Genomic DNA, 25,586 nt, shown 5'->3' with positions numbered 1-25,586 from the left:
CTTTCCAATATGTTACTGGTGACAGTTGTCCAGATTCATACACTTAGAGAACATGAGACGAACTGTACTGGAAACAAAGTAGTATTTACAAGGAGTGGATAAAACAGACATCTTGTAAATGCCATACAAGATTTTATTTTTCTCAGACTTGCTCCAAATTGTGACCAAAGCAATAAATAGTGATGGGGACAAGCTGAAAACACAACAGTCACATTTTATAGGTTGAAGCAGTGACAACAAGCAACATTTGCATCCATTTAACACTTGACAAATGCAAGTCCAACATTCACTCTCCTTTTAACTCTGTTTTAATTTCCATCAACAAACTAAAACGATAAATACTCCCCATCACAGACTTTTCTCTCTCAAAATAAGTAGTTATGTAGTTTCTCATAAAATGTCCTGTCCCTCCATCCCTCAAAAATTGATGTAAAAACATTGGGAAGAAGAGTTGTTTGCTAGTGGCGAAGCACATCCTCTCAAAGCTGTTAGCTACCTTAGCAATCTGTTTGCAATTACCTTTAATAAATCTATGCCACTGTGAGAAAAACAAATCAACTGAAATGCCCTTGGCACATCCAGCAGTTTATTTTTGTAGTTCTCTCTTTGTGCAAACTGCAGCCCACCACCCACAGTGCTTTCCTACAAACCAGTGAGCATTTGATCCCCATTATCAGGGTTAAGAACCATTTCCACACATAACTCCAAACAATAGCAGTAAATACAGCCTGAAAAACTCACAGCATGACTTTGGCACCCAGGCGCAGCAACCCCTGCCAGAAAGTGTCCCGCCTGTGAGCACGGCAAACAGTAAATCAGCCAGGCAAACCTCTTCAACGAATTGGAAAAAGAAAGCAGTCACATTATTGTAGTTCGAACTAATTTGATAGTATTTATGGATTTTGAGAATGTTGTTAGTTTTGCAAAATCACAGAATGAGATCAATCTGAGTCATTTATGATAAACAGGCTGCCATCATTTTTGCTCTGTAGGAAGCAGTTTAAAGACTTGATCTTTCTCTTCTGTCCAGTATTTATTCTTAGTTTTACATTTGTTGTGTCTACTTTCCCTGAGCTTATTTATAAAGGAAGATGCACAATAAATTCCTCTTATTTCAGTGCTTCACTCCTAATTTTCCTTTTATTATCCCCAATACTCCTGCTCAAATTCCTTAACCCTTCCAATTTGGATTTAAGCAAAACCACTAACATGATTTTTTAATTTAAGGTCAAGCTTAGGGCTAAAACTGAAGGAAAGGCTCATTAAAGAAGAGGTAGTGTTATCTATTTATAACTTACATGATCCCCCTGACACAGAGAGACTTCTTATTTGCTGTACCGTTCTGTATTTTGAGCACTTTGAAGACTGGAGAGTTGATGTTGAGGATTCATCAAAGCGTTCTAATTATGTTTCCATCAAGGGATGAAGGCACTAGCACTGCTGCCTTAGGATAAAATGAATTTTCATGCTAGGTTCTCTGCCTTATATCTGCTCCAGTCTTTTGCCTCGCTTAAAACTATTTGTCATAGGTTCACTACAGTGGACATAATTGAAAGCTTTTTTGAAACCATATAATTTGTAGTAATATGCCTTGTAAACCAAGTAGCTTATCCTCAACTGGTTGTCTACAATTCCATTTGATTATTAGCTTTCTATCATTCTCTTTTTGACAAATGACAACATTAATTGAAAATGACGAAGGGATGAGAACATGCACAATACCATCAGGAACTACTCTTAAATCTTTACATTTTCAGAAAACTAGACAGTTTAAAAAATGTTTTCAATTAAATAAAATGTTGTAAATACAGGAACATATTATCTTTCAACTAAGGTGGACATTATGCATCACAGTATGATTAGTTTGCACTCAAAATACATCAAAGAATATGTGTCCCACTGCAGTCAGCATGTCGTTGTGTTCCTGGGCAAGACACATCACCCCAAATTGCTCCTGTGGGGATTGTCCACAGTATTGAACGCATGCAAGTCGCTTTGGATGAAAGCGTCTAACAAATGACACGTAATGGTGCTGTAGCAGTTGGTTTGTAGCACCTGTTTGAATCATCAGTACTGTGTTGTCTAAGGTGTGTACTAGCTGCACACAATGTGAAAAAGTAATGTTTGATAAAGATATCCAATGTTAAAGTCAGGGTAGTTCATCTTAAATTGGTTTTGCTTTTCCTCTTTTAGGTATTGATTGTTACTTTTGTATTTTTTAAAAGATTTTGGTGAAAGGGTTTTGTAGGTGCATCCCAAGTCAAGGAGAAAATTGTTATAATGTGTGGAAGGGTCTTGCTTTTCAAAAGTGAAAAGGTTCAGCCATTCACCTTACACATTTAATTTTGATACAGTCCCTTAAGTCTCATATTGATCCAGAATTCACTTAACTGTAATAATATAAAAAAACCCTGCAGATGTGGTTTGTTAGGAATGTGAAAAATAAGATGGATTCATCTTAATTACTTTTTAAAATCAGAATAGTATACAAAAAGCAAAAGCACATGTTTCATATATACTGCAAGTCAGTCTTTGTTATGTGTGTTTCCCTTAATGCAGTAGTTTTATGTATGAATGACTGTTGTGTTACAGAGTGAAAATGGGACTTTAGCTCCCTCCTGTGAGAAGCTTCTAACATTACATCTGCAGCCTTCTCAGCAGCAAAACTAAGCTGAAGATATATATCTACATATTTTTGCACAGGGGAGATTTGGGTATTATCAGATGTGAATCAAACAGCCAAATTACAGTAAATTGCATCAGTCTTTGGTTCAGTAATCCAACTGAATGTAGTGCTGCCGCAAGTAATATGTATGAAGCCTACTCCCATTAACTTTAAAGCAAGTCTTAAAAACAATCAAGAGTGTTAAATTGCCCTACTGAAACAACAGAAAAAGTCCTTCATGAATTAAGTACATTTCTTTCCAAGTTCAAACCCAATGCAACCTGAAGCCCAGTTAGGAAAGTGTATTTTTCATTGTCCTCCGCTGTTGTAGAATGTTTGGTATGTGCAACCATCGGGAAAACAAGCTTTTATTACCCCCAACCAACAAGAGGCACAAGATAAACATCTTCGTCCTGCTATAATGCACATATAACAAGTATAAATAAACATGTCATTCTGCATAAACCTGCAATAACAAACTGCAAACCAAGGTTTACAAACAGTGGCCCACACTGGAATCCCCCCCTCTGACACACGTACTGTACACACACAGATACACACACCAGAGGAAAGAGACTGCAGTCAAGAAAACCCCCCACACATCAAGAGCTGGTCACAAAATACCACAGACCTTTTATCTTCCAGACAGGAACAAAGACATAATCCATGTTTGGTTTTCATATATGAAAACCAAACACACACTCAAATAGTAAGACAAACACACACACACACACACACACACACACACACACACAGTTTATGCAATGTCTGATTGCCAAGAGAATAGACGCCACTTATCGTCAGGGAAATAAAGACTGCTGGTTCAAAATGTTCAAGATTTCCAATTCCAATTGTTGGCTCTGGAGGGGGCTTGCAAAGTTTTAAAAAATGTAACCCTGATGATGTAATTTGTTGTCTCATCAGAACAAATCTGGCCTTGGTTTGAAACTTAAAAAGGGTATTCCTGCAATGGGCAGAGAAAGGAATCACCATGTATGAGGTAGGGAGAATCTTTTGAAAGATGCTATTGATTTGAGGGAAATGGGAAATGTATGATTCAGCCTTTTAGGAGCTTGATCTCCACGAGAGACTAAACATTGGGACAGTTAGTACACTGCTGATTTGATTTTTGCCATTCTTTAAAATCTCTATTGTCTTCATAAAAGTTAAACAATAACTTTGATATTTGTTTAAATAACAAGAGGTAAAAAAAATTATGAAAGTAGCACCCATGAGTAATACACATAGCATGGCTGTGAAGCTATTACTGGAAACTTGATTTACAGCTATTCCAGGAGTGTGCTTTATAAACATTACTGTTCCAACTCTACAGACTCCTTATCCTCCATTTTGCTTTCTCCACCTGGTTTCTGAGCTGGAACAGTGTTTCTGAAATGCATGCAGGGCGGTTTTACTGGTGAACCTCATAATAAAGAATGATGTATGCTTATAGACAGCTTACAGTTCCAACTCCGATGAAAGGAAACGTTCTGTGTACAGCAGAGCAACCAGAAATATGTGTAGACTTGAAGATATGAGAGCCAAGAATGATTGTGAATAAATGTTATGTATTTAGTGTGATTTATGCTGAGAATGGGGGTCTGCAGCAATGTCTTCTTGAAACAAGTAATGCTTTTTAGGTAAGACTTGTTTGTTGTCATCACTTTTCATATCTATACAGCCAACCAGTATGATGGCACATTACCTGATGAAATAAAGTTACAGATTCTCTACGATTTTATTGCATTAATAACATATTTGACAGCAACACCTTTTGATATTTTGAAACTTTAAATGTAACAACACTGCCTGGGTTCACGGGTTTAAGGAAAAATATGATTTCAGTAACCTCAGTGTGTCAGTTTAGTTTCTTAACAATAACTGAAATACTTTACAACTAAATACCGGTCACTTCAACACACAGAGGAACCCCTGGGCTCAGGGGTTGCTATAGAAACAGCTGAAATACTTTTTCTTTTCTTTTTTTTAAACTTTTTAGCTGACCTTGCTCCCGGGGGTCATGTTGAGGAATGCTACACAGCTACCTGAGTTCAAAGCGCTCGGTAGCAGTAGGACGAGAAAGAGGCTAGGTGAGAAGGTAAAGAGGAGGGAGAGAAAGAGGGGGAAACTGAAATGGGGGACAAGAGAAGAGAGGATAAGTGTGGAAGAGGAGAAATCAGCTGGGAGAAAGTTGGGACAGGGAAACAGGAAGAAGGACATTTTTAGCTGAAAGAGGAGCCCAAGAGGGGACAGAAACAGTAGCCAAGCTAGAAAAGAAAAGAAAAAGAAGTGAATGTGAAGAAAGAGAAGGAGATGACAGAGAAGCAGCAATTACTGAGTGCTGGGAAACCCTCAGAGCTAGCTGAGTACAGTTCAGTCCGAATGTGTGCTGGTAAGGGCCATTAGAGGATAAAGTATGATGATACAGGGATGAAATAGTCATGAAAGGGAAGCAGTTGACATTGTGCATGGCTCTAACCTCCTTGCTGAATATAGGAAGAGAGACAGACTTGGGGGTAATGAGAAATTATGAGTGTATACAATGGCTTTAGTTTTATCAGCGTAACTATAGATAACTGCACACATCAACAGTCTCATGTAGAGTCTGTTGCTAATCTTAAGTTCTGAGATGATCCTCATTTTAAAAAATGTGTCATTTTCTTTTAGAATCAGTTGATTTTTAGCAGTCTTTTAAACAGAAAATGTCCTTTCAGTAAGGCTATTGTCTAAGACCAAGCTTTCAAGTGTATCATTTTTATTCAACTTCAGTTCACGGCAATATTTTCCATTGCCTATTCTCCTTTTGGTTTCAGTTTTAGTTTACTATTTTAACCTTGCTTTTATGATGAAGGAAATTCATTTATTCATTCAATTGCACCTCATATTAATGGGACCCCATTATGCTTTTGGGGGTTTTCGCTTTCCTGTTGTGTGTTATATAAGATTGTGTGCATGTAAATGGTTTCTAAAGGCTAAACACCTGTGTTCACTCTATTGGGATTTCAATCCCTGCCTGAATTGGACTCCTCTGTCTACTTCAGTGATATAGTGACATCACCATGTATCACCTGCGCTTCTATTGGCTGGCACTCTCACTCATTGTACGTGATATGCCTAGGGGTGGGACATCTCAAAGTAGTTGACCAATCACAACAGAGCTGGCCAGCAAACCAATCTGAGCGGACTGGGCTCTGGTTTCAGACAGAGGGTGAAAAGAGGTGTTGCGACACACACAGTACGAGACAAATAAAGCACGTTTTGACCATTAATTCATATTACTATATCACAGAAGAGTCACAAAATACAAATGTAAACATGAAAATGAGCTTAATATGTCCTCTTTAAGCTTCATTTGTTGAGAGGTGAAAGCAGTCCATTACCAATAAATAATGTGCTGAAGTGAATCATTGGCCCGTTATCCAAGTTCAACAACTCTTTTTTTTTCGGCAAGACTTTGGCAATTTAAGCACTGTACTCATAAAAACACTTTTTACACACAAGCTTAAGAAGACTTCAGAGGCAGATGTTTGGTCTACGAGAACATAACTTTGTCTGCTGTCAATTATTCCTTGCACTCCACTTTCTCTCTCTTTATCAACACATCTGTATCTCTTCTGCCATCTCTACTTATTCTCTTCCTTTTCCCTCTTGATCTTCCTCATCCTCTCTTTTTTTTTTCTTTCCATAAACCAGTGCTAGCCTGCACCTTTTAACAGCTGTCTCACTTTACCTCATCAAGGTCATTGTGTTGCAAGATGGCTTCATATAAAAGCATGAAAAAGCAACAATATATCAGCTTTCAGACATCACAAATATGTGTTTTTAAAAGCAAAGTATAAGTGATAAAATAACCTGATTCCATTATCCTTGTCGCAACTTTTCTTTGTTGATGTCTGCTGTTGATATTCCGGTAAAGCAGAGGGGTTGGCGCCAGTAATACTCTCGTCTTCCTTTTATAGTCAATTAAATCCAATACACAGTCTTGTTCTCCATACTGTATGACTGTGTATTTATACTTTTATCACATCACACACCCACAAACTGACCAAATAAGACAAACACACATCCCATTAGTGAAATAACACAGTCATCAAGTCAGAGATTTATCTGCCCTCTTCAGCTTCCCAAGGTTTATGTTCCAACAGACACACGTTAAACCAAATGCTTGCTGAACTTTTTAAATGTTGGACCGTAAAAAAAGAGCAAAGAAGATTTTTAATGGTTTTGTTACACAGCATGTCATAGGGAGAACATTTGTGCAAAGTGCTCTAAAGTCTTATAAAATGAGAATAAAAAAAGATGTAGTTTTATCTAGTACATTCTCCAGGCATAATTGAGGATTATAATTGTGTTAAATAAGTATTTTAAATGTATCATTCAGCATCTGTACAAAAGGTTACAGCCTGTAAGTGTAACTTTCACCCCAATCCAAATTGAGAAACTTATTTCAAACCAACCAATCACAGCTGACCCTGAGCCATCAGGCTGACCTCTGACCCCGACTGACAGACCTGATTGGGAATGAATGGCTTTGATAGGCTTCTGTTTCAAGCTGCCGCACACTGACACAAGAGCAGCCAGAGGAGCTTGCTCATAATCATTGAAGTGACAGCTGAGTGCCCTGTTCACCTTGTTAGTAAATACTTAATTGAAAAACAATAATATCTTATTTTTCTTCGTGTTTTGCTGGATTTAAACGGTAATCTGTTGGTCATGCGGACCTCTTCAGTCTTAGCTGAAATGTGTCTTAACTATTCATAATTATCGATGACTTTACAGATATTCATACTCTCGAGATGAGGAATTATATTTCTTTAATCCCCTGCCTATTTAAAAAAATGTCACCCACAACTGTATGAGGAGCTTGAGATAGAAGGTTTATAGTTTTAAATGAAATGTCTCAACAACTTTAAGATTTCCATGGAAAGGTTTCATGGTCCCAGGAGGCTCAATATTAAATTGCAAGGAGAAGCGCAGCAGGGCGAGTGTGTATTTTCTTTTTCGAACCGTAAAGTGATACAAAAAGGGTCAAGTAATGTACAACTAAATGCTGAACAAGACATCTTTAGGCAACTCAAATTTCACAATTAGGTTTGAGATAAAAACACAGAACGCTGAGGTAGCAAGCTTTTTTCGGCAAGTAGCCGCACCCAAAAGAAATATGTCGTTGTAACGTGGCTAACATTATGCAACAAACATCAGCATCTTAGCATCGTTAGTGGGAGTATGTTAGCATGCTAATGTTAGCCCCTGCTAAGATACAGCACAGTGCAGTATCCAGCTTAATTTTGCACATTTCTAAACATTCCTTGTGTCTTGATGTGACACAAAATTCCAATTTGATTCAGCCATAAATATATTAAGTTACAGAGTAATCCAATATAAAGCATATATATATATATATATATATATATATATATATATATATATATTGCACCTTGTAAATGTTTTGAGTACACAGAAAAGCAACCACACTATAAATACATTTTGCAAAAACAAACCTCTGTTAGGCCACAGAGTGCACATATTCCATCCAGATGCACAAGCTGGATTTCATTATGAAACATGTGCCACATATTCCCATTTGGTTTGAATAACATACTAACTGTGTCACATGTGGTTGAGGTCAGAGCTGCACTGACCACGGAGCCAGATCCTTCTCAGGAAAGCTACCAAGTGTTATACCACGAATCAGACTGGAATTAATCTTGGCCATAGAAGAGGAGCATGGGATATGAAGCCTCCTGAGACTCTCACACGCTCCACCCTGCAGATACAGCTACAATGCAGCTTTGCCTCCAGAGAAGGCCTCTCAGATGAAAGGAATTTCTGTCTTTTGAGCGAAGCGTCCGTCTCTGAACACACTGATCGTTGGCAGACTTTATCTCAGAGGTGTTCCTTCCCCTCTCTCTCTCTCTCTCTCTCTCTCTCTCTCTCTCTCTCTCTCTCTCTCTCTCTCTCTCTCTCTCTCTCTCTCTCTCTCTCTCTCTCATTTTTTCATATACAACTTTAAAAATGTGCATCTTGCTCGCAATCCCAACTGTATAAATGAATGCTGTGTCCAGACTGAATGCTAAGTAAGAGTATTTATGTTTATACTTCCAGGTGTCTAGAGTTACAGTACTGTACAGTATGTGTGTGTGTGCATGCACTTAGAGATGTTGTATCTGTAGGCTAGAATGTTTCCCCCCTTCTGTCCATGAATGCACTTGTTTAGTTTATTTAATATTCATGTATACATTCCAGATTTTGGAGGAAGGCAGGATATGGATGATGTGAGAAGATGTCTGGCAATATGAGCATGATGTGTACTACTGGATGCTTTGCAGTTGCAGTTTTTTTCCCATTAATTATAAAAAGGACTTCAGTTTCTGTAAATCTGGGTGTGGTACACTTTCACAAAAACAGGGCAAGTTAATAAAACACAGACCTGATTATATATTTTGGAGTGAATATTGTAGTTAATATATAAATATGTATGTATATATATACTGTATATACTGTTATCGGCAGCTACAGTGTTAATGAGTAGCCTGCTTTTCTACCTCTGTCTGAGAATTTTTCTTCAGATGCAAAAAATGAATCTTGACAGAAAGCTGAGCGACATATCCTGTAAACAGACTTTCGTAGTGCACATACATTTGTGCCTTCCAACACAAAAGCTGTGAAACAGGACAATCCAGTTTGTTTTCTGTGGGCTACCTAGTTCATGAAACATTCAGATTTGGCTTCTCTTCCTATTTCTAATGCAGCCTCATTAGAATGTCCCGCCTCCCATCCGTTTCTCCCCTTAAATGTGTTTTTTTATCATAAAAGTGTATGAACATGTTCTGGTAGAAAACACAAAATGCAATTATGAACCAAAACATTTACAAAATATTTCCCCTTTAAATGCAAAATAATAATAATGCTACCAAACCTTTTGTAATGGACAGGCTCATCTCTCTGTCCGTCTCACATATTCATTCATGCGGCCTTTTCCACTATCCCTTCATCTCCCCCTTCACTGTTCTCTCGTTTTTCTCCCTCTATAACTCTTTACTCTGTCTTTTGTGTAAGTGAAGCTGGGGCCTCCCTGTGACATGAGCCCTGCTCCTGTAAAACTAATAAAGACTGAGATTTGTGCGGGCTTAGCATTCTTTTCGCCCTTTCAGTGCACGACAGTGAGCATGGAGTTAGGGGAGGGGACGGGAAAGGGGAGAAAGGTCTAGGGGTAAGGTGGGGGTGAGACTGGGGGACATGTCCTAGTTTGAGAGGGTACAACTTGTGAAATTGTGAAAAAGGAAGAGAGAGAGGCCCCCTTTCCCTGAAACACACCACATGCTTTCATTTGTCATGGTCCAATGCAACTATCATCCTATCCAAACTCATTACACAGGAATGGACACACTATTCAGGTGTGTACAAGTATTCCCTACCACGCTATGTCCCTAAGAAAAACCGAGAATGTGCACACGTATGGACAGTTAATGGTTACAAGTCATTCTTGAACTGTTAGCTAGCAGTCCATAAGTATTTCATGCCGACACTTGGCAAATCCATTTATTTTCCCTTATCCCTACAGAACCGCACTCCAGTAAAACCTGTGAAGCAAAGCCACAGAATATAACATATGATCCAACAGCACTTTGACACAACTCTCTCAAACTCGCATGAAGATCACCAGATGTTCAGAGAGATGCAACTAGGGGGCAAGGGGGAGGTCTCACAAACTACCCTATCTAATGCTCTCCCCTCCCTCCTTTCACCCTCCTCCCCTCCTCTATCAGAGACATGTGCGCACGCTGTGCCAGCAGACAGTTCCAGCTCTCGACAACTGATGCACAGACAGCTGCTGTTTCTCCCTTCCCCTGATCCCCAAACTTTCCTTCTTTCATTTCTTCCCTACACTGCCTCCATTCATTCCCTTTGTACTTTCCCCTTACTTCTCTCTAGGCTGTCCTTCTGTCCTGCACTTTTTCTCAGGCGGATATAAAAGCAGGTCCGGTTGGAGGGAAAGGGCTTGTGTAATCTCTGGTTGCACATGAGCACTGGAGAGTTATTGCTTCAGCTGGGAAGACACAACAGACGTGTAAAGGACACACTTTGGAATAAGAAAGAGGAAGAAGGAATACCTCTAAGAAAGGAAGAAAGAGTTTGGAGTTGGGGTGCAGGACACAGACCATGCTGGGCTCTGTGGTGCTCCTGCTGTCCCTGTTGGTCCTGTCCACAGGAAGTGATGCCAGGAGGATCAGGAAAAGGGGACTCAACCATAAGGTGGGACTGCTAACCTCATCTTTACATGCATGAGTGTGTGGCTTTCTTCCCTATCTCTATCTTGTGGCTGTTTTAAGAAAATCCTCCAAAGTGGAAGTAGGTGAAAGCTCACAGACATACAGTACAATACTGGCTCTGTTGCAGAGCTGTTTCACACACTGAAAGCAGTTATGTGGATGAGGTGAGACATGGGCAAGTTGACCTGGTATGAGTGCTTGAATCTAGTAGCCAAAGAGCAGTGGTGTTAATTAACCGAGTTTTAAGAAAAAGCTAACTGTTCATTTGTTGCAAAGAGTTAAATGAGAAGAACAAACTTGCAAAACAGCTAGAGAGCTCTATCCCCTACCAGCACTTCCAAACATCACTAATCCATGTGTTCACGTTTAACCCATAAAAGAAAAATGCCTCTGTTACGTTGTTACAAGTATTTTATTGGCCGGGAGCAGTGATATCCAAAACATAACTGCAAGTCATTCCAGGTTTTGCGTGTGTGTTTTTACTTATATGGATTAAAATAATATGTGGTTGCTTTATTTGTTTGGTTCCCAGTCCTTATGGTTAGCTAAGCTCAGCTAATGGGTTTGCCAACTGTAGCCTGTATTTACTGTACTGTATAAATAAATGTGATTATAAAGAACTTGCACACTACTTACTACTTTTCTTTACTTTAACTCAAGGGATATAGGTAAATATTTTCCATTGAACTACATTTTTTTGACAGCTTTAATTATTATTTTGAATACAGTTTTTGCAGCAAAACAAACTGTATGGTCATCAAGTATGATGCCTGACCAGACCACCCAAAAGACAAAAATCTTCCACAATTGGAAAATTAACAGTTGGTCTGCATGCGCACTTAGATTTTTGAAGCATGACAAGTGACAAATTGACAGTTTTGATGAGGAACAGGAGTGTAGTATGCAACAGGTTGGACATTTTTTTGTTGTTGCTGAATTTCAAGTTTACTGTAATGTGTGTGTGTTTGTAATGGATTATTAGTGCAGGAACTGCACTCGCAGACCGGGCCCTGCTTGTGAACTCAGCTCTGTGTAGCTGATTGATCAACTCTAACAAGGGCTCACTGTAGCATGGTGCCTTGTCTTTCTTTTTCCCTCTCTTGCTTCAATGTTTTCACATGGTTTATGCCCTCATTGGCCCCTTTTCACTCTGCCATTCTCGGCCTTCATCTGTATGCCCTTCACTCATATAAATCAGTTATCCTTTCTCCGTCTTTCTGCCCTTCTTTTTCCTTACCCTCGGCCATGTGCCTCTCTCAGCACTCCACCAACCCCCGTTTTCCCTCTTTCACATCTCTTTCTTTCGGCTCCTCCTGCTCTCAGGATGGGCCAAAAGCAGCGTCTTGCTGGACTCTGCTTCAAAGCTTCTGTAATTGGAACATGCTGAGAAGGCTGGGCAGTTGGAGTTTGTCTCTTCCCCTCTGAACCCTTTTCATCTCTGAATCTTTCAATCATTCATTTTTTTTTTTTATCACCACCTCCCCCACACACTCATACATACACACCCTTAGCCTCACTCATAACACTGGTGCTCTGCAGAAAGACAAATTATAGAAACTGAGTAGTTCATGTAGGTAACTGCGCTATGGAATAGTTTCTTGAAAGGAAAATTGGTAGAAATGTTTAAAAAAACAAAATCCACCAGCATGTTCAGTAAATGTCTTGCATTCATCTTATTACATATATTCCACGGGTAACAGTGTAAATGAAATATTAAAGACCATTGCAACGTGTAAAAGAAGAAAATTGCAAATAAATGTGTGAATTGTGAAGAAAAAAAGAGCCTTTATTCATCATAATGACAAAGTTTCTAACTCAAAATAAAGGCTACAGGGTTTTTTTCTTTTGTTTCTTTTACAGGCCAAAGTGTGCCTCCAAACCTGAGTGTCTTATAGCATGCATCTTTCTTTACAATAAGTATAAAATTCAATTTTTCTCAATTAAGTTTTCTTTGCCTATATATCCTACTTTTCCTGCAGTCTTGGCCCCTAACTTCCTTTATGTGTAAATCTGAAGTCCGTCAGAGATGGCCTTTTGGTTCACAGTCATGTCCTCCATCCTCCCTTATCTAGACTTCCCCAACCTCAAAGTTCAAAAGTAACCAGTTGTACTTTCCCAATTTCCTCTTTGTGTTTGACAGCGGGAATGCCTGCCTAATAATACATGGCTTGTAATAAGGGTGTAGAGGTAAGAAATAGGCGTGAGAGGGTAACTTACCATCAAGAGAAATGCGTTTGATGGGTAGATAGGAAAACAGGTGGAGTAGTGTGGGCAGCAGAAGTTACACCCACACACACAAGATTATTTATTCTCATAGAGCCATAAACAGAGTCTGGCTCAGACACCTGCCTGGAGCAAAGGGTGTCAAACGAGAACCATGACAAAATTTAACCTCCTGTGTCGAAAAACTGTCTGCACAGAACAGACTGGATTGACAGCAATAGACTGTAGGAGAGGTCAATACATTTAAAACTGGGAACTATTCATAACAACCATGCTAAGCTCCCTTGTTTCTGAGGGCCTCCCGCAAGTTCTTCTCTATTAATAAACAAAAAGAAAAGTAATCTAGACCCAGGGGGCAGTGCAAATACCATGAAAGCAACAAGTACAAGCACCATTAAATGAACTAGAGGGATAAATTGCACTTCAGACGAGTCCCACCTGCTTCAGCCAGAAGCAAGTCACACGGTCTGAGTTGTGTGAGGGATTTGGTGTGGAGGTTGTGGTGTGGTGTGTATGGTGTGTGTAATGTTTTTGGTCAGTGTGTTTGGAGGAGATGTGCTGAGTTGTGAGACAGACCATACTGAGTAGAGATCTGGGTCGGAAACATTATGAGTCTTGGGCATGTTTTTCTGCAAACGGACGCAAGCTTACGACTGGCACTTTCCGTGTAAAGGCAAGAATGTGGGGCCTGTATTTCGTTAGTAGCATTTATGAACTTTAAACCTCTCTCCATCTTTGAGCAAGGGCATGAATATGATATCTGTGTCTGGGTTTTACAGCATGGACAATGATCACCACTATACCCGCATGGTAACAAATGTGGTTCGATACGAGCCTTGACATTAAAGTTGTCTGAGAGTGCCATGCTCTTGAACTCTAGATATCTCAACCCCTATAAAAATTTTGGAGGGGTTGTAAATTGTGTTGCCCAGCAACAACCCATACAAAATCATCAACTAAGTTTGGGAGATTGTGTATTCACTGGGACCAAAAATACCAGCAACGTGTGTGAAACACCTTGGGGGAGGACTATCAGGGCTATGCGCACTAGTACGACTGACAGTTGCAGACATTGGGTTTTAACACAATGTATTTGCATGCAACTTGGTTATACCAATACTTATTTATCACAATCATTTGAAATAAATTCTTTAAAAATCAGACAATGTGATTTTCTGGATTTTTTTCTCTCATTTTGTCTCTCATAGTTGAGGTATACCTATGATAACAATTACAGGCCTCTCTCATCTTTTTAAATGGGAGAACTTGCACAATTGGTGGCTGACTAAATACTTTTTTGCCCCACTGTAAGTGAGCTGGAACAGTGAGGCTACCACAAGTCTTTACAGTTTCATCTATTTGATGTGATGTGGACCGTTCTGAAAGCACCTGGTATTAAAACACGGGCCCTGCAGATGCTCGGGACCATGTGTACTTCCTGTTCTTGGGTTGGACGTCTGTTTGACTTGGCCTGGGGCCTTTACGTAAAACAAAACCACACACTGCTTTTTTACTGAGGGAAATGTGTAGCTTATAAAGAGGTTATATTAGTAAGATTAGTTGATTTGAAATTACAGGTTCACTTCTTCACGCAAGGAATGCATTTTACTCACCAAGCAAAAAGTTTGTGGCCTTTAAGGCTGACAGTAGACAAGTCTGGGAATGCATGACAAATGCAGCACCGCCTTGGCAAACGCAAGCTGTTTAAAGGTCAAACCAGCATTTAAAATGGCAAAAATTCCATTGGAAAGAAAAAAAATCACTGATATTAATTCATTATACAAGCAGCCCTTTACATATTGCTGACCTTTTAGTGGATGCAGAGGCAGAGGGTTTAAAACAGAAGAATGGTGCTGCATTGCACCATTCATATTTTATTTAACCTCCTGTGTCAGATTAAAAACTGCTCCACAACACAGACATGATTGACAGTCATGAGACTGTAGGCATAGGTACAAATACATCTTTAAAACGTGGGAACTTATTTTCTCATTAACAACCAGGCTAAGCTAGCAACCTTGTTACTTGAAGAGCTTTCTTTTCCCTCTCAAGTTTCTTTTTCTATTTAATAAACAATAAAGAAAGGTTAAGTTAGTCCTCCAGGCTGCATGCAAAAAACAAATGAATAGCAACAATGTATTCAACACCGATTAAATGAATATGATGGATAGATAGTCATATGAAGATCCCGTACCATATTTGAAACTACTCAGACTCAAGAAAGCAAGTCACACACTGTGTGTGTGTGTGTGTGTGTGTGTGTGTGTGTGTGTGTGTGTGTGTGTGTGTGTGTGTGTGTGTGTGTGTGTGTGTGTGTGTGTGTGTGTGTGTGTGTGTGTGTGTGTGTGTGTGTGTGTGTGTGTGTGTGTGTGTGAGAGCAGGACTAATCTGAGTCAGATGATCCTGCTGGTCGGAAGCGCATTATTGGAGTAACACTGGGGCAGTTGCTCTTACAACCATAGATACACGAACGCAAAGCATTTCCGCAAACTGCTGCTTCACTTTCTTTCAGTGGTGTAATGCAAGTACTGTGTTGAGGTTCTTGATATTTTCTTTAGTATTGCCATTTTATGCAACTTTATACTTCTACTACAAATCTTTTTGGAGACACAGCAGATTTAATAGTACAAAATATATATCATATAGTTATCATGATGTATTGGTTAAGCTACCCAGCATGACGACACATGAATGCACCACTATAATCCACTGCATTGTAACAAATGTGGTTCTGATACGAGCCTTCTGCACAATATAAATGTTTGTAACTTGAAGAATATTTGCCAATTGCTCTTGAACTTACATTTAGGTAAATTGTATGACTTTTACATTTATTTCTGCAGTATTTCTAAGTAAAATATATATTTTTGGAGGCCTTTGGTCACCTCGCATTTCCATTAAATTGGTATCGCAGAACCACAGACCAACAACCAACATAGTCAAAATTCATGGCAAATCTAAGTTTGTGAGACTTGTTTGTATTCATATCTCTGCATAACCAAAATATACAATAAACAGCAACGCGCTCAGAATAGAGGTGTAATACAGAACACTTTTTGGGGGGGGCCTATCATGGGCCTATCGCGCCACCTCAGGCTACGACTGACAGGTAGCAGACGCTTGGTTTTCCCAACACTAATTATTTGCATGCACAGTTGGTTAACTACCTTCCTGTTGTGTAAACTACACCTCAGCATGTTTGTTTGTATTTGTAGGTGAGACATCACCACTCTGTCAGTATGTTCACAATTCAAGTATTGCTTTTCCCAGCTGTGAATGTACCTGTTTGTCTGTCAGCACGTCATTCCATCACTCACTGAAACGCTCATTTCCCACTGATTTACAGCAGTCTGTTTTCCTCACACTTTAGTCTGCTGTGTCTCTGCACGTCTGTCTATCTTTATGTCAAACAGACGGCTGTTATAGAGACAGGAAATGAGTCCTGACAACCTAAAAGCTAACCAGATGTTTGCTGTTGGCTACTTCATTTAGTAGGCATTGGAGATCTGGTGAATTTCAGTTGACGCTTGCATGAAAGAACACAGGTTTTCCTTGTTTATGCATAGTGTGCACAACCTTGACCCTAATGTACTGTATGCGCATATGCCTGAGATTGTGCTTGTGAAGGAATCTATGCACAAAGGAAGCAGAGCAACTCAGTATCTGTCTGGGATCTCTGCGTGGAAGCATGAACGGTCTGATCCCAGTATAGTTATGGAACCAGATAGGGTCTCCAGTGGCTTCACCCTGACAAACACCCAATGAACCACAGATTAAAGAGCTAAAGAGAAAAGCAAGTAAAGGCAAACTTAGCGATGGAAGTTTGAGATAAATTGAGACAGTCACCATGATGCCACTGCTTTTCAACACCAAACAAATCAAGGAGAAAGAAAAAACCAGAGAGGAAGAGAGATAGTGAGAGTGCTTAGGAGAGAGACAGGCAGACAGAGAGGGGGAAATATGCCCACAGATAGACATGAACATCACACACAGACCCTCAGGCAGTGTCTCTACAGGAACGCGGCACAGCAGACAGGAGTGCAAATAAACTTCTTGGAACATCAGAGAGATGTGGCCAGGATAGTGTGAAAGAGCTCAGGATGTAGAGCATGGCAGCACGTTTGGCATACACAGACATGAAGGCAGAAGAAGAGCCATGAAGGTGAAGCAGGTGAATGACATGCGGGCAAAAGTACAGTAAAAAAGAACCTTAATGTTGGCCAGTATCAGTTCAACCTCAATAAAGAATGAATGGCTTCAGAAGGTAAGTCATGTGTACATGCAAACGTCCAAATTACTATCACGGTCACATAAACAGGAAGGGCACACTTGACCCTTTGAAGGGGACGTTTGTACAAGACTTTGAGAGCAGATCGGATATGAGGCAAAGGGAGTAAGGGCAGTGGTCATTATGTCATTATCTAATCACATCATACTTTGTAGTCTTCATTTATAAATTGTAGTTGTACCAAGAGACTTTGTGAACTACAGGGGCTTCTTATCTCCTAAGTACCATGAATGAAGCTACAGACTACAGTGTGTGGGAGTATGTACAGGCAGAAGTAACTGTAAAATGCTCAAGTGATTAGGGCTATGTATTCAAGGAGAAAACATACTTCAATAATACCAAAAGAATATGAACATGTTTTGTTGAATAAACATCTCAAATGTATAGATGTTCAATTATGTCTCAATGGGAAACCACCAATTCTACACATACCAAGTCTGTTTACAGGGTTCAGCAATCACTGTTGCACATGAACACATTTTTGCTCTAGGGAGAGCTGTGGGAAATCCAATATATTGCCTCAAGTTATTTGCATTGTTACACTGTAGGTACCAGGTTTTGACAAGAATTGGCCACTTGGGGGGAAGGATAAATAGATCTAAACAACTTGGACAAACCGTTGTCTTTAAAGTTGATATAGTAAACGTTTTAGCTAAGAATGGCGTATTTACTGAACTGACACTGGAGCACTGCTCTGTACGATAGATACACCATACACACACACACACACACACACACACACACACACACATACACACACACACACACACACACACACACACACACACACACACACACACACACACACACACACACACACACACACACACACACACACACACACACACACACACACACACACACACACACACACACACACACACACAGAGCCTCTAATATTCCAGTCATTCCTTTTATTTGGCAGCAGAGAGATTTTCCACATTATATCATCTAATCTCAAACAAGAAAGGAAATTTATAGCAATCCATGTCTGGGTATGTGAAACCTGATATTTTTGCATCCTTTACTTTGCAAACCATGTACAGATATAGTCAATGTAATGTTGAGGAATCTATTTAAAATGTCTACCATTAGGCTTCTTGGATGCTGGATGATCTGTATGCATGAACTATATCCAATAGCTAGTTGCTTACTTTGTCACAATTGACTTATGAAAGCATTTTCAACAAAACCGGCTACCTGCCATTTCTAAAAATGCTAACGGAGTAATAAGACTGATTCAAAACAGTTGCTAGTTTCAAAACCAAAACATTAAGCTGAAAGACGCTTAAAGTCTCTGCAAGGCTGAAGGGATAACACATCGTCATCTGGTCCATTCTTTATATTAATGTAAAGAGCAACTTTAAAAGGAACAAATGATACAGAGCCTGACTAAGGCTGTAATGCCACCTTTCTACGCAATATGTTTCAAAGACTCATAGCTACAGCATATACAGAAAAAGTATTGAAATATTAAACCCATCCCTACTAGTGATTTTCAATTGAAACTGAAAAACTTAAAGTCCCATGAAGGACCTCAAAGTTACTCTTTAAGTTCTTACTGTTTCAGCCATGCTTTGTTCCCTCCATAGCCCCATGGTGTGAAGCCCCCATCTAACCCTAACAAAAAACCTCCACCCACTGAGCTCTCAGCTGCCAGAACAAATTAATGTGTGTTTATAGTGAACACACATACGCACAGTGTGAGAGATACCAACGTGAGCGACTTGCTTTCGTTTACCGGTTGGTTTGTAAGAGCGTTCAGTAAGCCTGTCAAATAAACAGTACAGTTTTAATTACCATGTGCAACCCACAAGCTGATTATCTAATTACTAATCTAGTCTCGAGAATAACACCACTCTCACCACTCTTCCAAATGCATGGCTGTGACTGTAACATCAGGAAACATTCACCCATATGACTGAAAATACATAAATTCACTAACTCTCTGGTTGTGCTTGTTTTCCATTGACACAGCGTGTTACTATGACAAACAAGCTGCATGAATAAATATGAGGCAGTGCCATGATGATGATGTTTAAAAAGGGATCAAATAACAAAACAAACTTCTACGTAACTTCCTTTGCAGTAGAAGTGCAAACAGTCGATTACCACCTAGCACCCAGCAAATGGCCTATCATAGAAATGTCCTTTTTATGCTGTTTACCTTTGGTTGCTATAAATGTGATTTAAGAATACCAAACACCACTGTGTAAGTAAGTAGGAAGAAAGGAGTTCAATGAATTTGTTCACTCTGTAGCTGTTCTTAAAACAGCCTAAACAGTATGTGAGAAAGTATGAGAGTTATTGTTTAGTCTATGAGTGCTGTGTTTCTTGGGATGTTGTTATAATATCTTCCATGTGTACATAAACCTGATCAAAGAGTAGCCGCTTAAACTGTGGCCCAAATCATGTGATATTTGATACCAGCAGTGTGAAAACCAACAAATGATTTCCTGGACATGTCCAAACCAACAAGCAGGAAACATTAAAGCTGCAGCTTGGTACAAAAACAGTTAAACAACAGAGGCTGTGGCTGTGTAAAAGATCTCATTATATGAGCCTTTGCAAAGCATACAAAGCAGATCAGGGCTAAAGTGTGTTTGTTGCTGTTTGTGCACACATGCATGTGTATGTATGTGTTACCAAAGCCGTTGAAGTTTGTGAAGTGTGTCTTTGCCTGGCTCAGGGTTCTGTGGCCTACTTTCCACCTCTCAGGATCACCAGGGATGCTTGTTCCCACAGTGAATTACCTTACCAATTCAGGTCAAGACGTTATCATGCAGGCATGCATACTAAAGCCCAAACATCAGTGTCTCTGCTGTAGACCTGCAGTGCTGAGCTGAAAAGTTATCACAAAGATCCGTTGCTGCCCTCTGGTGGCCAGAAAGTACACTTTATGTCCATTCCACAATTAAAAGTCGTGTTGCAAGCCTAATAAAAAAATCATTTGTCATCAATAAGTGTTCACAGAACTGATTAACAACAATAAACAAAAAATGTTGGTGCCTTCTCAAATCACCCATTCTTGTTTGGACTCACATCACATCACCTAGTCAGGAAGTGCTGTCCTAACTGTGTATATAATTTATATCCTTTTTCTCTCCTTCAGGACTATGAGTACCCCAATCATCCCCAGTCCACACAGCACCAAAAGAATGACCGGTGTCCCCCGCCTCCCCAGATGCTGCCAGAGAGAGCCTGTGAGGTCCCGGGCTGCCGCTCAGACTCAGAGTGTGAGCGACATAAACGTTGCTGCTACAACGGATGCATCTATGCCTGCTTGGAGTCTGTCCAGCCTCCACCAGGTCAGCAACACCTTAAGACACATGCGGACACATACAAGTGTTTGCATCTTAATCTACTTGGAAATGAGTCCATTCTTGTCACTATGTTTGAAATGATATTCATTGGCATTTTATTGGATGTGGTTTTGTGTTTTCTGAACAGTGTTGGACTGGTTGGTGCAGCCCAAGCCAAGGTGGTTAGGGGGCAATGGCTGGCTGTTAGACGGGCCTGAAGAGGTTCTGCAGGGTGAGTACTCACACCTATACTGGGACTTAATGGTGAACTTGCATGACTTTTAAAAAACTCTTACCTAACTTCTCAAAATCAGAATGCATCTTAGGACTTCCAGTACATTTTAAGGTTGATTTTACCATAGCTCTATTGTTTTGTCATATCAAAGTAAAGGTATTTTGGGGTCCATCCACTAGAACCACAACAGGAAGTGCGTACTTGTGTGTGCAAACACTCAGCTACAGTATATATGGGGGGACTTAAATTCAGCAAAGAGACCAACTCCTCGTCTATCAATACTCAATGCCTCGATATGATTCATTACACCCATGACTCGAAAAAACTGCCATTATGCTATTCGTCTGAAGTTTGCAGAATTTCGGATGCTAGTATTTTGAGTGGGAAATGTATTCATAGACATGGCAGGTTAAAACAAGTAAACCAAAAAAGCAAATGTACTTACCACATACGCTGCAAAATTACTCTGGTGTGTTTCATGCCCAATAGCTGAGGCCTGCAGTACAACAGAGGATGGAGACGAGCCTCTTCACTGTCCTACGGGTTACGAGTGTCACATCATCAATCAAGGAAACCCTGCAGCAGGCATCCCAAACCGTGGACAGTGCATCAAGCAACGTGGCAATTCAGGTACGGCTCAAGTACTTCTGTTAACTAAAATAACTGAATTGTTGGCCATGGCACTGTGTTATAGCTTTGAATCCAGGCTTTTCACAAACCTAATTCTCTATTTTAATTTCACCGGAATGTCGTAGGTGCCATATACAAATTGGAATGACCTGGCAATTCAGAACATTGCCTCGAATTGTGTTCTGTAGCTAAGTGGTTGGCGTAAGAGCAACGTCTATCATGTGGAGTTTAGGTTTAAGTCTCTTGTTTTGTATTCCCATTTTGTTCATGTTAAAGATGGACGTGGTCTCAGGCACAAATACTTCAAGGACTACAAGGACTACTTAGGTAAGTGAGGTAATGTAGACAACCTGAAAACCTTTACTTTTACCTAATCAGTAATAAGCGCCAATCTGCCTGACATGATGATGGCTCCTTCACTGACAGGTACCAGCTCGAGCAATGCAGTGGGCTACGAAAAACATCATCACAAGCACCTGGGATGAAGTATGTTTCCAGCCACTTTAAATTACATATCAAAAACCAAAGACAAAATGCACCTGTCCACAAAGCCTTATGTTTTCTTTTTTATCTGTTCTTAGATCAACCTGACCTCAGACTCAGCTACGACCATAACTCAACCTCAGACGTCAGCCCAGTTCTGTTCGATCTTCTGCCACCAGACCTCAACCAGGATCAGATCTGAATGCTTTCTATGGCCTACAGCTGCTACCTCCTCTTTGCAAAGCCCTGTATTTCAGCCTGACCTTCACCTTTAGGAGAGAAGTCTGTCATAACTACAATACACAGCCAAAGAAATAAATGTTTTTCTTCTTTCTCTCTGACTCGAGTGTGTGAATGAATGGAACAGAGGGTGTTGTGGTGAAGCGGAGCAGAGGAGAGGCTGTGCACCAAAGCTGTTCAGCAAATGTCTGAAAAGGAACCAATGCCATTTATTTCATTTTTACACAACCCTCACTCTCCCAGCAACTCTCTCTCATTCTTGAAAATCACACCCTCCAACCTTGAGGCTGGTCAGCAGAGAAAATCAAAACCATGCGGGCGTATTACACATACAACTCCGGAAAAAGTTAAGAGACCACTCCAAGTTTTTCTTAAATCTTTATCTACATGTATGGCAGCCATTCCAGTGTCTGTTGAATTCCAAAACAGAAATGTTGTCAGTAGTTTATAGAATACAATACAAAAAAGAAAAAATCATTTAACCCAAAGACATACCTTTAAATAATAAAACCAGAGAAAACTGATAATGCTGAAGTGGTCTCTTAATTTCTTCTGTGGCTGTATGTCTGTCTTGCTCTCAGAAGGGCGATCTGGAAAGTTTTATAGACAAATAGAACAACTTCCAGCTGCAGTTCTCTAGTTAAACTAAAACCAAATGTGTTTTAATATTCAGACTAATTAATCTAACTAACAGAATGTATCCATTGAGTGTGTGGATTTGGAACAGCTGTAGATAGTAATGGCCAACAGATGCTGACTGTAACTTCAAAATAAATTTAAAATGGTTTGTCTGTAATTTGATACTGAAAGATAGATTAGGGGTGGATTATGCCTTCAAAATAAAACTGTATGTATTATATCTGTGATTATTTTGCTGAAATTAATTTACTGAAGTAAGATTGTGGGAACATTTTATAATTTTAAGTCATTATATAACATTATTTAAAAAATACTTGTATTTCTACACTATCTCATCCCGTATTGCAGTGCAGGAAAGGGCTTTCACACTGAGCAGATGTTTGAAACTGGTCAACAAAAATCTTCTATGTTATTCTTAAACTTAACTTGCTTTATAAAACTGCAGTTGTCTTGTTAAAATTGCAAATGGTGCTCACTTATATTGCTGCCTATAATAATACCAACAGGATAAGCTGGTCACATAATAAACTGAGGGGTCAAACAAAAAGCTATTAACCATTCATGTGCAGAGCTAAAGTGGAGTCTGAATGTTTTCTGACTGGTGCTGTAATGTTGCCTTGATTATTCTAAATAAACCATATTGTTGAAATCACTTTTTTGATGTCCCTGTTTTCTGTAAGGGATCTGGATCAGTGCAATAAAACAAGCTCATGAAAAATTCTGCTTATTAATACTCGTATTCGTAGTATCTTACTTTCTCCTGGTGCAATAAGGCTTACATTTCTAAATGGCAACAATTTGAACATTAAAATCTACATAAACTTTTTTTTTTACATATGAATATAAGAAAACATGTTGTAAAATTAAACATCTGTGGAAGCTAGCCTTTCTGGTGTAAAACTAAACTTTGTACATACAGGAAATGCTTTGTTATTGCAATGATACACCGGAAAATGTATAGCCCAGTGGGTGCCTGTCTCTCCTATTGTCTAGCTATCTCTCCCCCTCCTCCCTCTCTAATAGCAGCGCTAGCACGAACGTAAGCACCTGCCTAAAAGCTGCGTCAGAGGAAAAAAAAAACAGACTCAAATTGTCAGTGAGTACTTAGTGTGGCGGGTACAACAGCCATTGTTTTTGTTTGGATAAGCCTGTGCTGGTAACGCTCCGCAGAACACAGGCAGTGAGTGTTAGCACTGGGTCGGAGACTTCAAACAAACTATTGGGCATGTCGCGCGTGACTGCCTCATCACCGCCACGTTGTTGATTTATTTCACCATGAGTGCGCCGAACAAATCATTTGACAAAAGGTTAGTGCGAAATTCTCCTGTAAATTTGTGTGCCATAAGTTTCGTAGTTTGTTTATGTTCAACACAATGTTGTTATAGTCTTTGTATCTTTCAGTATAATATTTATTTAAACTAGTTGTCCACAGATTTACCTAGTTAGCTTAATGTGTTTTGTGCAATCAGAAACGTTTTTTATTCACTTTTGGTTTGTTTATCACCAACAACTGTCTGACTGACTTGACACCTCCATCAACAAGGCAGAGGATCTCAATGTATTTAAAATGATACAAACTAACGTGCCCAGAAGGTGTCAGTGTAGTTTATGTAAAAGGCTGCACTAATGAAAAATGTTCTTACGACTTTCTATCACAAATCTAAGTGAAATAAGAAATCTAAACTTTTAAATATGCCTTTCATCTGAGTCAAGGTCAAGGGCAGCAAGGACAACATTAGCTGCATCCTACAAAAGATGTGTTCACTTTTTACCAGTGACGTGATATGTTTTAACACTTTTAGTAATATGTGTCCATCCATAATTTGTGTGCAATAATTTTTAACAAAATGTTTCCTCTTTGCACAGAATTGGCTCCAAAACTAAGCTGGAAAGGCTTCTTAAGGAGAGGAAAGGCACTTTTCCCCTGCTGATCAAGGTATGAGGATAACTATAACTTTCTGACTTATCCATCATGTGCTTACTACGTGTTTGATCGGCTTCAGTTCAGTTATTTTCTTGACAACCTGACTGCTTCACCACTATAAGTTAAGTTAAGTGGTGGTCATGTTTCTGTTGGCCTCCAAGCAACCCTACACCCTGTGTTGAGCTCCAGGCCATTAAACAAATGTTATTTAGGCAATTATGTGCCCTCAGCAGAAGTGATTTATTGGGAACATACTCTACCTTGTGATGTTGGCTTGCACCACTGAACCATCAGAGAGAGGTGGCAAAAGCAGAAATACCAAACCTGGAGCAATTAAAAGGTACTATATCTGTACTGACATCACCTGGATTATCCCCGTAGTCTCTTCTTCCTAGAGTATTTCACAACGTCAGCTCTGCCCTAAAAGGACACATCCATGCAGCAGTGGATCCATTTGCCCCATCTCTTCCCACATGAAGGGATAAGATAGTTTCAAAGCCCCTCGGATCTCCCTCACTAAGCTCCTGTGGGACACTTTTGTACTTTAAATAGAGTTTGGACATTTTTCGCATGAGGGAGGACAGTCCAGTGCAGCAGGAACGACTGAATCCCTTTGATGTGGAACACTGTTCAGGACTGGGCTGGTCACCTCACTCTAAAGCTACCTGTGCTCAAACAGAGACA

The 25,586-nt window shown here is 39.7% G+C and overlaps 2 protein-coding genes across 3 annotated transcripts in view; both read left to right on the top strand.

The window, feature by feature from the left end:
• The first annotated feature begins 10,447 nt into the window (after positions 1 to 10,447).
• On the top strand, positions 10,448 to 23,630 carry wfdc1 (WAP four-disulfide core domain 1). 2 transcript variants are annotated; one of them, XR_010167030.1, is made up of 7 exons: positions 10,448 to 10,921; positions 20,562 to 20,757; positions 20,900 to 20,983; positions 21,476 to 21,616; positions 21,893 to 21,952; positions 22,043 to 22,102; positions 22,198 to 23,630. XR_010167030.1 is itself a non-coding variant. In XM_063898179.1 (7 exons), exons 1-6 carry the CDS (start codon positions 10,829 to 10,831, stop codon positions 22,099 to 22,101), a joined length of 624 nt encoding a protein of 207 aa, XP_063754249.1. In that variant the 5' UTR covers positions 10,448 to 10,828; the 3' UTR covers position 22,102; positions 22,198 to 23,630. The 2 variants fall into 2 exon arrangements, 1 of the variants encoding a protein (XP_063754249.1); XM_063898179.1 differs by having other exon boundaries at positions 21,893 to 21,943.
• A 490-nt stretch (positions 23,631 to 24,120) lies between these two features.
• dyrk4 (dual-specificity tyrosine-(Y)-phosphorylation regulated kinase 4) overlaps positions 24,121 to 25,586 on the top strand; it is a 28,036-nt gene continuing 26,570 nt past the window's right edge. The window contains exons 1-2 of the mRNA XM_063898477.1: positions 24,121 to 24,285; positions 24,845 to 24,914. Of these exons, the coding sequence (XP_063754547.1) occupies positions 24,254 to 24,285; positions 24,845 to 24,914 (102 nt within the window). The 5' untranslated portion in view covers positions 24,121 to 24,253. The remainder of the gene's footprint in view (positions 24,286 to 24,844; positions 24,915 to 25,586) is intronic.

Source organism: Eleginops maclovinus, chromosome 2, assembly GCF_036324505.1.
Source record: "Eleginops maclovinus isolate JMC-PN-2008 ecotype Puerto Natales chromosome 2, JC_Emac_rtc_rv5, whole genome shotgun sequence".
Classification (NCBI taxonomy): Eukaryota; Metazoa; Chordata; class Actinopteri; order Perciformes; family Eleginopidae; genus Eleginops; species Eleginops maclovinus.
Note: the sequence above shows the minus strand (reverse complement) of the source record. Positions and strands in the feature narration are given on the sequence as shown.